At 29.1% G+C, this 13,165-nt stretch overlaps 1 protein-coding gene across 2 annotated transcripts in view; it reads left to right on the top strand.

The window, feature by feature from the left end:
• The window catches only part of LOC108759996 (ATP-binding cassette sub-family G member 4-like), a 24,296-nt gene extending 22,199 nt beyond the window's left edge, over window positions 1-2,097 (top strand). The window contains exons 10-11 of one of the 2 annotated variants that reach the window (XM_018505754.1): window positions 957-1,075; window positions 1,283-2,097. In XM_018505754.1, the coding sequence (XP_018361256.1) occupies window positions 957-1,075; window positions 1,283-1,508 (345 nt within the window). In that variant the 3' untranslated portion in view covers window positions 1,509-2,097. Of the gene's footprint in view, window positions 1-507; window positions 546-956; window positions 1,076-1,282 lie in introns of those variants that run through there. The other variant, XM_018505755.1, reaches the window with a different exon arrangement.
• Window positions 2,098-13,165: the final 11,068 nt, after the last annotated feature.

The raw sequence follows: 13,165 nt of genomic DNA, 5'->3' as shown, positions 1-13,165 counted from the left end.
TGTAACCCTAAACTTTTCATACGAAACATTTTTCTCTATCCCTACTAGTTTTCGAGATATTTGACTGGATCACTTCAGATGGTCCACCCTGTATATGTAGGAAGATTGTAATTATTGTTTATTACTTCATATACATATTTACCATTCTTATTCCTTAGTAAAACTTTATAAACACGGTTTATAAGTTATTGTGTCATTATACGTCTTATTTATATGCATTATTATGAGTAGCTATATCCCACTCCTATGGGATATATAGCAAAAATGCAAGAGTTTCAAAAACTTTATTTTTTAATATGAAAAATAAATATTTCGGACTTCTAATATTTTTTTCAAAGTTTTTACTGATATAGTTTCGTTTACTATAAACATAGTAAATACGAGTAATACTTAATAAATTAAGTTTTTGATAGATGCGGCGTATATACCGGAGTTACCCCCTATAGTCAAACAGTAAATATGAACAAACAAAAATAATAATAATTTAAAGAAAAAACTTATTTTTAGGTTTGAATATCAATGTAAAACGTAAAACTCCACAGAGCAAGAACGAAATATTGTGGCATAATGATGTAAAATAATCTTTAGTAAAATATTAAAATGACTCATATAAAATTGTCATTTTTTGGTCTTTTGACGTTATTAGTGCATACACGCCTAGTATTTAATATCAAAATAACGCGCATATTTGCTATCTGGAATATAATTATAATAGTAATAAGTTAATAAATTATTAATAAATTATATTTTTCTCAGATGTTTTATTTCTAATAAGAAATTTTCCAGTTTATTAATGAGCATGCACTATTCAAACTTTAATTCGATTTCTACCCAGAAAACAATGTGTCCAACATGCGGGCATAAGACGTCTTATGTCCGCATTTTGTACATATCATTCTCTGGGTATTTAATATAAAAATGTTAGATAACTAAAAAAAAGTATAATTTCTTTTCAGATAGGTATGTTTTTAATACCGGCAATTGGTATACCATTAATATTATTTGCTGGATTCTTTTCAAAATTAGAAGAAATGTCGATGTATTTGCAGCCTTTAAGCTATGTGAGCTTTTTCAGGTACAATTTAATATTACAACGATTATTAATTAAAAGCTTTTGGGATTTAAATTTATTACTATAAATATGATTTTTTCCGTATAAACAATATTTTTAATTTATACCGGTTATTTATTGAGAATTATTTTTCTTTCCGTGTGGAGATACGCTTTTATTTAATTCCAGTTCACTGTATATTTTCAGTTTTAAACGCAAATTTTATTGCAGATACGCATTTGAAGGAGTAATGCAAGCGATCTATCTTGATCGACCGAATCTGACGTGTTTAGAAATCTACTGTTACTTGCGTTCACCAAACAAGATTCTCACGATGATGGGCATACCGACAGTTCCTTTCTATGTAACTCTGATAATACTTGCTTTTTGGATATTCTTTTTTCACGCGATCACTTATGCAGTACTTCTTTGGAAAATTTATTATGCAAAAAAGTGACGATCAGTAAAATTAATATTAATAAATCGTTTATTAAAATTAGCACAGCACATGGATCCTTTAGACGTCCATAGGACATTTCGTTCGGACGTTCGACGTCCGGATCAAAGATGTCCCGATGACGTACAATGTATCGCCTTTAGACGTCCAGTGGATGTTGTTACGATGTCTCGATAGGACGTAAAATGGATTTTTTATGGACGTTGTTTAGACATATCCTAATGAGAAATCATAATGGAATGAATATCGAATGTCGATTCCATTCTCTGGGTATTGCGCGATTACGAGTTTGTTTAGTAGAAAATATTTGTCAGTAAAAATAGTGTTAATATTCTCAATAATGCTTTTTTGTAATACGAGTAAGAACAGCATTGAAACAGTAATACCAATTTATGATTTTTACGTAGAATATCATTTTTTACTAAACAAACGAAACGTTTCGAATCGCGTGTATGATCAAAAAATTTATACAGATATATTTTTTTAAAGAATTAGAAAGAATAAGGGCATTAGGAGTCAGACGTAGAAGACATCGCGCAAATAATAAAACTTATATATACAATAATAAACTTATGAAGCGTGAAACTTCTTTATTCACTAAGCGCGCTTACATGTTTTGACTCACTTTTGAGCCTTCCTCAGAGACAACATAAACTAATATATATAAATTGTGCATAAAAGTTATCCTGTCATGGTGAGCTCTCCTACATCAAGAATTTAAATGTCGGAATTAAAACCAAAAAGAATGAAAAAAAAAGGAAAAAGAAAAAAAAAGAAATTAGGAAATATCGAAAAATAGAATATAGAGAACTAATTTAACAAACAACTTTAAGATTATAATTAATTATCCAGCAAATATAAGGACGCTCACCATGCTCACAGAACACCATACCACAAACATTACTATAAAAATAATTCAAGAACCGGCTCCTGATAATGTTGGCCAGTTAGTATCAGACACAGTGAGTTATTTTTTGTTTTTTTATCTAGTAATTTTCCGAGATAACAAATGGAAAAATGTAACATTAAAGTGTTAATCAATTCCAAGAAAAAGAATGTTGGAAAGTAATCGATAAACACGACAGAAAGTCAGACACAGTGAATCATTACTGCGTACGAACGACACTGACTGACTAGACGTGACAACAACTCAAGCCTTTATAGCTTATCTATGATCGGAAGGTAGGCCTTGGGAAGCCTCTCCAAATCCGTCTGCAAATTGAGTCCATGCGTCTGTCTCCTGATGAATATATCGTCTCCGAAATCAATCTCTTCCTGTAGTGAGGCTCCTCGTCCAGTATTGTAATGTTGTTCCAATCGAAATCATGGCCTTCTTATAACCGATGCTCCGTTATGACATTACAAGTAAACGTGTTTCATTGGATGTGGTTCTTATGCTCCGTGATTCTTGACCTCAGTTGTCTATACGTCTATCCCACATAACTTGCATCGCAACTCTTACACGAAATCTTATAAACAACATTCGACTTTTTGTCACGCGATAAAGGATCCTTATGCATCTTAATGAATATTCTCGAAATTTATTAGTACTATAAAACGATACGCTCGTTATTCAATCTACTAAACTTCTCAGTAATATCACGAACGAAAGGAACAGTGAACCATGAAGGCTGCACTACTTCAACCCTATTATCATTAACAACGCTCTTCCTACACGGAGAAAATTTTATATTAAGTTTTAATATAATTTTAAATTACACTTTACTATGTCTTGTATTTTCGTATGGACCCTTACAACATAATTCCAACTTAACTTTTACTATGGTAATACGAATTTTTATCACATAAATAAAGTAATTATTTTGTTAAGCCATATTCTAACATGAAAACAGTTAATTTTTACTATGGTACGCAAACAAAATTTGCTAGGTATATATTTTTTATTTATCTTTACAATATTAACTTTCATTCAACAAGATTTGATTTTGTAATAAAAAATTTTTATTATAAAAAAGTGTAAAAATTACTAAGTATAAGCGTATTCAGGTCTACGACGGTCAAAGCTAGATCTTTTTTTGCCTAAATAATTCCCAGTGAATCATCTATATCCTATATATGTACATGCATATATATCATATAGATAATTCACTGGGAATTATTTAGGCAAAAAAAGATCTAGCTTTGACCGTCATAGGCCTGAATACGCTTATACTTAGTGTTTAATTCTTGTCAGTCCGAATAAAAAAATCTTGTAAAAATTACGTTGTATTATTGTTTTAAAAAAAATAACTATAGCACTTAAACTTATAATTTACATGAAGACCGCAGCTACTACCACATTACAATAATTTTAAATATAAAATTTTCTCCGTGTATTACTATATAGCTATAATAATGTTCTTCAAACGATTGTTAATATTCTCAAATATAAAGTTCAATAGATAATCATTCTCTAACAATACTTTAATAGTGAAACACAAATTATCAAGGTGAAATTTAAGATTCGAAAGCAAAACTACTCTATTAACTAATCCTGCGATTGTATCTATTTTTTGAGAAACCGGGTGCTTGTGACCAAAAATTCAAATATCTACTCAAAAAAGTCGGCTTGTGGTACCAATTTAACTCTATCAACTCATTATCCCTAATCACTGTAACATCAAAAAAATTCAATCTGTCACCCTCTACCTCCATAGTGAACTGAAGCCTAGGATGCTAAGAATTAAAAATATCAAGAATGGAACTAACCGAAGACGTAGGTGCCGCCAATAATGTCGTCAACAAACCTATAGTAAAAGGGCAACGGAAACCGAATCAAAGACAAAGCTCTAACCTCCAGCTTTCGCATAACTAGATCCGCGATGACCGGAGACAACGAAGAGCCCATAGGAGCCCCGTAATTCTGCCTATATAACATTATCAAAAACATAGAAAGTAGAATCTAAAACATACTGAACCGCTTTGATGAATTCCCTCTCCGGTAATCAACAATTTCTAGAAATAAATCGCCAATGGTCTGTAATACAGTCCATCGCATAATCAATGGGAACGTTAGTGAAGAGACTCACAACATCCAATGACATTAACTGAAATTCATCGCTCAAACGTCTACTATCAAGTTCCTTAACAAGTTTAAAACTATTTCCGATATAACTATCTGCTTTAGGAATTATTTTAATGATAATATTATGAAGAAACACTGCTAACGAATACAAAGTGCTATTTATCGAAGAAACTATTATACGAAAAGGGCAATCCTGCATATGTACTGATATCTTCGGAAGAGCCCTCGGAAGTATTCTATCATTACATAACAAACTTCTATATGTGGAATTAGATATATACTTTTTTCCTTCCAACAAACTAATAAAGCGCGTAAACCCGTTACCATCCTCCTCGTCGGATCTCTTTCAACTACCTCATAACTATTCACATCTTGAAGCATCTCATTTACCTTGGAAATGTACACCTGTCTATCCAATACTACCGTCACATTCCCCTTATCCGCTCGAGTAAAAATAATCCTATCATTCATATCTCTTAAAAAAATCCCTAGTGTCTTTCGCTAGATGTGACAAACTGCTATCTACTTCCGTATAATGTAGGGAACAAGAAGCTAAGTTATTTAATACAGGAAGTGAGTGGTTCGAGATTGAGATCAATAGACAATTTGTAAATATTACTTTCAATACACTTAATAAGATCGATCGTTAAATTTAATCTATTGTTCAAAGGTAAGGCAAAGTTATCTCCCAATTGTAAAAAATATATTAGGAGGTATGGAAACGATTGACAGATTCTCGAACCAGTCATTCCTTTGTGAGGTAAATGAAGGAGAAGGAATTAGTGGAAGAAAGGGCTGAGGATCAATCTGTATTTCTCTAACTCTCTCAACATTTGGATTCTGCCCGTTAGGGTACAACAACAACCTAACACTAACCTAACACTACCCTTCAACACTCCATCCCTGCCATGATCAACGTCAACAGCGGACAATGTCTTCTGATAATAACGAAAAGATATTTTTTTACAAGCAGTAGTTTTTATTATTATTATTGCTTAAATTAAGAAATTGTATTTTAAGATAATGCAATTGTAATATTTGATTATTATTTAGCATTAATATAATGACCATGATTATGTAATTATTATAAAAATAAAATTAATTACAATAAAATTAATAATGTAATTACTTGAATTAATTTTATACATATTTTGTACTGTTATTATGATTGTATGTCAACATATCACTATATTAACGATTCAATAATGACAATAATAGTAATAATAGCAGGGTTAAGTTAACTTTTGTTTTTAACTAAGTTAAGTTAAAGTTAACGGCCTTGAAAATTTAACTTAATTAAAATACAAGTTAATCCATAATGAAATTAATTGAATTAAAAGTTAAGTTAATAAAAAAAGTAATTGAAAAGTTAAAAGTTAAATTTGTACGAACGAACAATTAAAAGAAAAAGAAAAGTTTGACCACTTTACACAATTATTCGTATTTTTTCTTTCTCAGCATATTTATTAAAGAATCTGGTTATTTTTGTTCACAAGTAATGATTATATAATATAAAATTACAAAATTATATACTCATTAACCTCTCGCATTGTATCTGAGGATTGACTTAAAAAAAATCAACTTAAAAGTTAATATATATAGTTACCGATAAAATATAACTAAATTAAGTTAAAAAATTAAGAGTCTAAAATGTAACTAAGTTAAGTTAAATTTAATAAACTTTTTAACTCTTTAACTTAACTTTTATCTTTTTAACTTGGCGTTACCCAATCCTGAATAATAGTAACAATAATAATAACGATATCAATGATTATGATAACAATAATATTCAACGCTTACATGTATAGGGGATATTCCCGGGACATACAACAGACGTCCTTTAGACATTTAATTGATGTCCTTAAAACATCTTCAAAATGTCTTATTTAATGTAAAGATCATCAAAGCTCGAATTTCAAGTGTACGTTCATAATGTATGTCAGAAATATATTAAACACACTTGTAATATTGAATTTTGTGATCCAATCCCGAATGTCTTTCGGATGTCTTATAGACGCCCTACTGCTACGCTAAAAGCAGAACGCCCTTCGGACGTTCTATGGACGTTTAAGACATCAGGACATAACCAGACCTTTTGAGGACGTCTAAAAAACATGTGTTGTGTGGATATTCATCTCAAACGAGAAACTATTTTTAAGGTATGTCTCAAACAAAAAATTATCTATTGAAAAAATTCTTTCTGCAACACTGGGTAAAATCTTAAGAGAAATAATTGGATTGGGAATGTAAAAAGTTGTATAAATTGTTTATATCTATATATACACATAGAATGCGCTTAATAATAATAATAACATAATAAGATTTATTTTCTTATTGCTGATTATGATGATATGTAAGGATATAGTATGTAAGGATATGTAAGGATAGTATGTAAGGATTGTGTTTTATAATAAAATAAATTAAATATAATAATTTAATAAATTAACATATCTTAAAATACACATAAATGAATAATTAATGCGTTAAGTTTGCAAAGTTAATGAGAATGTTGACTAAATAGTCCAGAATTTCTATATTTATTTCATTTTCTTACATAAACGACATAACGAAATAATAAATATCCGTATATACGAGAGAGTATAGTAATTTTTGTCAAAATGCACATTTCTCCATTATTTTTTTTAAGGAAACTCTAAGTAAAAGAATAATGTTAATAACAACAAGAAATTATAACAAATAAATTGAAGAGAAATAATCAATGCGAGTCAACACAAAATGCTTTTTGTGAAAATAATTGTCATATATATTAAAAAAATAATTAATAAATCACACATTGAGGAACTCTGTAATACGCGCGCACGCGTTTAACAATTATCATCCTAGACTCAAATTTATATTGGAGGAGGGCATTGATAAGCTGAATTTTTTGAATGTAACATTGATAAAATGTGATGATAGCATTATATTTGATTGGTATCAAAAACCAACGTCATCAGAATATTTGAATTACTTTTCACAACATCCTTTGGTACATAAAATAGGAGTAATTATCAGTCTAACTGACAAAGTTTTACATCTATCTCATCCTATATTTTTGATCAAAAAAATTTTGAGATGATCAAAACAATATTATTACAAAATAGTTACCCGATGGATTTCATTTTTAACACTATAAGAAAAAGGTTGCACAAAAAATTCAGTTTATTGAACAAAGAATTAACTAATAAAAGCAATGATAATAACACGGATAATAAACACTATTATTTTACGATACCGTTCGTGACTAATATATCTAATAAAATAAAAAATTATTTAAAAAAGTATAATACAATCAGAGTAGCATATTTCAAGGTATTAATAAATTAAATAGTATTATTAAGGTACAAAAGGACAAACTACAAACAATGTTGCACACAAATGTAGTATATATAAAATATTTTGTAAGAATTGTGACGTGAAATACGTTAGACAAACGAGCAGGACATTGAAAACACGAATAGGTGAACATAAGAATCACATCAATTGGAACACTCAACAACATTCAGTAATTACTGAACACCGATTAGAATACTCTCATGAGTTTGATTGGAATAATATTAAAATACTTGAAGAGAAAACTATGCTAGACAAAAGACTAATCTCGGAAATGATTCATATTCATAAACAGAAAAATAGTTCGAACATGCAAACGGACAGATTTGTTACATAAGAACTATGAATGTTTATTTATCGATCAATGAGTTTCCCTCTCTTCAATTTTTCTTTACTTTATTTTAGTAGAGAACGGACAGAAATATCATTTGTGTTTAGATGTGTTCTGTCATTTCATATGATAACTTCGTATTTTCCAATTTCAACATTATCATGTAAGTTATTAAATTATAATTACTATCACTTGTAATATGTATGAGATTGTTGGATTATTGAATTTCATTATGGTAAATATCTTTTTTAACATGTAATAATTCAAATATGTATGTTTATAATTAGCGTTCCGAGAAGAACAATGACATGTTGTTGAATTTTATACATTGATAAGGATCCGAAGCGAGGATCGAAACGTATGGTAAGGAAATTGTCGAATAAATTCATTTACACACGAACTATCAGTGTTTGATTCGGAAAGGCATCTTCATATCCATAGATTAAAAAAATAAGTTACAGACGTTTCGACATCATAATTGTGTCCTCTTCAACGCGAAGGCGCGTCCGCGGCGCGTGAGCTTCAGTGCTTCATTCTAATAAAGTTTTCACTGTCAATAACAGTACGGATCAAAATAAAATAAAATGCTCATTATAGTTTAAGATTGGCCGAGTATTTTTGTTTTTTATTCGTACTGATTGGATGATTAGTTTGTGAGAAAAAAAGGTAGTCATTTTTCAAGTTTTGACATTTCTTATATCGAAAACTACTGATTTTATCAAAAAAATTTAAGAGACAAAATATGTTCATTTTGATCCAATTAAGCTTACAGAATTTTTTCGGAATTTTTGTTTAAAGTTTAGATTTTTTAAACAAAAAATTGTTTATAACTTTTTAATGCCCACTTAAAAAAATAAAGTGTATATGTTTTTTCGCAAAATAATATGAAGAATCGAATCCAATCATTTTCAGTCACTAGAACTTTGATCGGTCGGTTAAAATAAACGCAAAATGGTAAACCTCTCGCCTAATAGTTGTAACGCCTGAAGGGGGACAAATAATTATAAAATTAAAAAGAAATCAGTTCTTTAAGATCGTATGAAGATCATCGCCATTCTTTTAAATAGAATTATATGATTTTTAATATAATATTTCTTCCATTATTCTGCATATAACAGTGTTAAAATAGAATTATCAAAAAATATAATTTACGAGATATTTTACATTAATGTCGGATTAATGTCGTCTTTCCTATAGCAAATAGAATTAAAATCAATTGAATTGGTGTTCCTATAATTGAAATGGATTGAACTGTTACAAGAAAAATATACGATTCGAGCGGATTATTTTGGATTACATATTCATCCGATTAGTCGGATCTGTTTAGATAACAATATGAATTAGAACGTAATGAATTCGGATTGGAAATAATCCGCGAAAGTGATATGAAAATCGATTACGATTCTTCCGGAATTGAAACCGATTATTTTTTAATCCGAGCGCGGATTGAACTGATTAAAACTGATTAGAACCGATTAAAACGGATTATATTTTAATTTGTTTTAATCGGCCTGTTTTCGGCAGAATTGTGTATAGATGCCACTTCCATACTTCGGAATATTAACTTGTTATAAACAATTCTTTGTCTTGATCTCATTCGCAATTTTAAGCTCAGCGTATATTGATCAATTGTTACAGAATATCGTTAATAATCTCTCTCTCTGTCCTTAAGTAAGTAAAAAAAACATTATTTTACCTAATTACTTTTATGAATGTTGATATTCAGCCAAAGTTTTTATTCTATATTTAATTTTATTATAGTGACTTCCTTATCAGTTTGAGTATCTGTCAAGATACGACAGACGAAGATAATAGTCTTTACAGCTTAACGATGTTTTTCACTTCTAATAACTTTTTTTTAATTTATTGGAATGCTTTTATAATTGGTCTATGTTATGTTCACGCTTGAAGAGGACATAATTACGATGTCGAAACGTCTGTAACTTATTTTTTTAATGACAATTATTTTCACAAAAAACATCTTGTGTTGGCTTGCATTGGCTATTTCTCCTTAATTTATTTGTTAAATATTGGAGCCTTTGAATAATTTATTGTTATATTAAATAAAAAGTATACGGAATATTTTCAAATTTTAATTAATTTTCTCCACAAGCTTATGTTTCATTTGTAAAATCTCAATTTTTATGAATTTATAACTTTTCTCTGTTCTCCCTCATTTAACAATATATACATATACATATATTTACTAAAAATGCATAAGTTTATTATAGAAGTACAGATTATACTATAATAAATTATATATGCATTTGACGTTTGAGATGATGACGAAATTCATACATTGATTTTAGAAATAGAAATAAATATACACACGCAATTCTCCGATTAAGTGGTATTTACAATTATATTTGAGATGTAAAAAATTAATGTACAATAAACAACTTATGTTATTCCTTTGGATTCCATGATTTCTTCTTTTCGTGAACGTCCGACAGAATAATTTCTTAATATGAAGAATTGTTTAATAAGATCATATATTATTAAAAACATATACATATAGTACAGATGTTCAAGAGATGTTCTTAAAAACGCACTATTATCCTGAGAACATTTCAACATCCTGAGAACGTTCGCAAAAAAATCTCTGAGATAAAGTACGAATGAAATATTATTAAGGTTATGTATTATTGACAAATTAAAAAAATATAGCATTTGTAGCTATCTATATTTATTCCTAGGTCACAAATTTTGTTTATCTTTTACTTGTAATATGTATGTACGTGCGCATACTATAAAACATAAAAAAAATTAAAAAGACACTAGAAGATTTGCGGGTTATCGCTGTATTTTCATTACTAATAATAATATGCTAATGCCATTCATCCATTGCGTAATGATTACGCCTATATAATGTTCTCACTGTTAACATTGTCTATTTATAGATATCAATGTTTTCACTAAATCTGACAGATTAATAATCATATACTCGCAGATATTGTTATCAACCTCATTATTCATTTTATTGAAATTTAATGAACAACCATTAACAAGTGGACGTGAGAGCTAATCAACATTTGATTATATTAACTCTTTTATATTCTTGATGATTTTTACTTCGATATTCTTGACGATTTTCATGATTATGTTGTTTTCTGCGAATATTAAGTTTATACTGAAGAGGATCCAAATTAGGATCGACACGTATATTTATCTTTTATAATAAAGTATAGAGGAAAGTCGCCGATACTGACATAGGTCTATTAAAGTGACACCTCCTTATTTTTCGGAAACTTACTATTGCACTTTATTAATACTAATAAAATCATGATCTGTTTAGCTAATTAAAGAAGTATAAACTCATAATTCGTAGGTTTGTGGCTTGTTTCTATATCAAATCAGCTAAAAACGAATTCTACAAATGCGAAAATAAAATTCTTACGATATTCTTTTGCAAATTGTGGGGTTTAAATAATAGTGACCATATTATTGATAATATTACATCATTTTAAATACTTGTAGTTTCCGAAATAAGTTTTATTTATATTATTTTTTCTCTTGGTCTTTTCATAATACGATTTTTAATTTAAAATTGGGGTGCAATGTAAACCGACACACCTGTCCGTAAAACAGATCATGAGCTAACTTAATCTTTATAATGTTGCTTTATAGTGTCAAATAAGTCTATTGGAGCTGAAAACAATCGTGCATATATGGAACAACTCTAGAAAAACTATCGCGTTACATATTTGCATCTTGCAAAACAGCATAAAGTAAATATGCATATAATTCAATAAAAAAGTTTTATAACGAAGTAAAATGATTCTGAAAAATCTTATATACATTCACTTATAGGTACTTTATACAGATAATTCCTGTAAAAGAAAAAGAATAGGAATACATAGCATTACTGCCTACTGTGTCAGTTTTGGAGCCCATTTTGTCAGGCGCTCATTTTTGCATAACTTACGAAAAACTTATTGCAAAATTGCAAACAGTATTATAAAAATTGCTTATACTATCTGATAGAAGACACTTTTTACTTTGTATTTATGTTTTTAAAGTTGTATTTGTACCTTTTGTTTAAGAAATATTGTCTAAAAACAAAGATGGTATCGGTGACCTTCCTCTATGTATTTACACACTTACAACCTGGTTGGCTCTTAAAGGCTTCTTTTTAACTTTTTGATCATTTTATGTTTATATTAATAAAAAAGAACAGACCACATTACAATAAAGACATATTTTATAATTTAAGCATCTCAATTTATAAGACAAGTTAAGGACGAAAAACTCCATTTTCTTTAGATTTTTCTGAAACATACGGAATAAATTTGTTTTAGTGTCCTGAACATATATGTGTTTTAAAACTCAATACCCGGAGTGGAATTAAAAATCGAAATATTCCACTTCAAAGTTGAAGCGTTTAAAATATATATACATGTATACATAATATATACATATACAGGGTGTTAGTTAAGTATGTTCCCAAACTCAACAGAGCGATTCTTTGGTTTATTTCAAGTAAAAAAGTCCATATAAACATGTGTCCTAAACGGCTTAGTTTCCGAAATAAAAAAATTTTAATGTGTAGTAATAATCTGTTTATTTGAAAGAAATACAACTTGAACTAGTCAAAAACTAGTCAAAAACAGAAAAACAAAAACAGGCTTCAGTTCTTTAGACGAAATAAAACAATTAGATGAATTGTTGAAAATGTCCACCTTGCGCCATGATACATCCATCGAGCCTTCTTCTCAAAGATTGAAGTACACGCTCAAAGATATCAGGTGTGTTACGTATTGCCTCGCATGAAGTAACTATTCGATTTCTCAAATCATTCTCATTCTCAATTGGAGTGGTATAAACAAATGATTTTAGATGCCCCCAAAGGAAATAATCCAAAGGATTTAAGTTTGGTGATCTAGGAGGCCAAGGTTGAGTTCCTGCTCGACCTATCCTGTATTTCGGAAACTAAGTCGTTTAGGACACATGTTTATATGGACTTTTTTA

The sequence above is a fragment of the Trachymyrmex cornetzi genome, unplaced genomic scaffold (genome assembly GCF_001594075.2).
Source record: "Trachymyrmex cornetzi isolate Tcor2-1 unplaced genomic scaffold, Tcor1.1 scaffold210, whole genome shotgun sequence".
NCBI lineage: Eukaryota > Metazoa > Arthropoda > Insecta > Hymenoptera > Formicidae > Trachymyrmex > Trachymyrmex cornetzi.
Note: the sequence above shows the minus strand (reverse complement) of the source record. Positions and strands in the feature narration are given on the sequence as shown.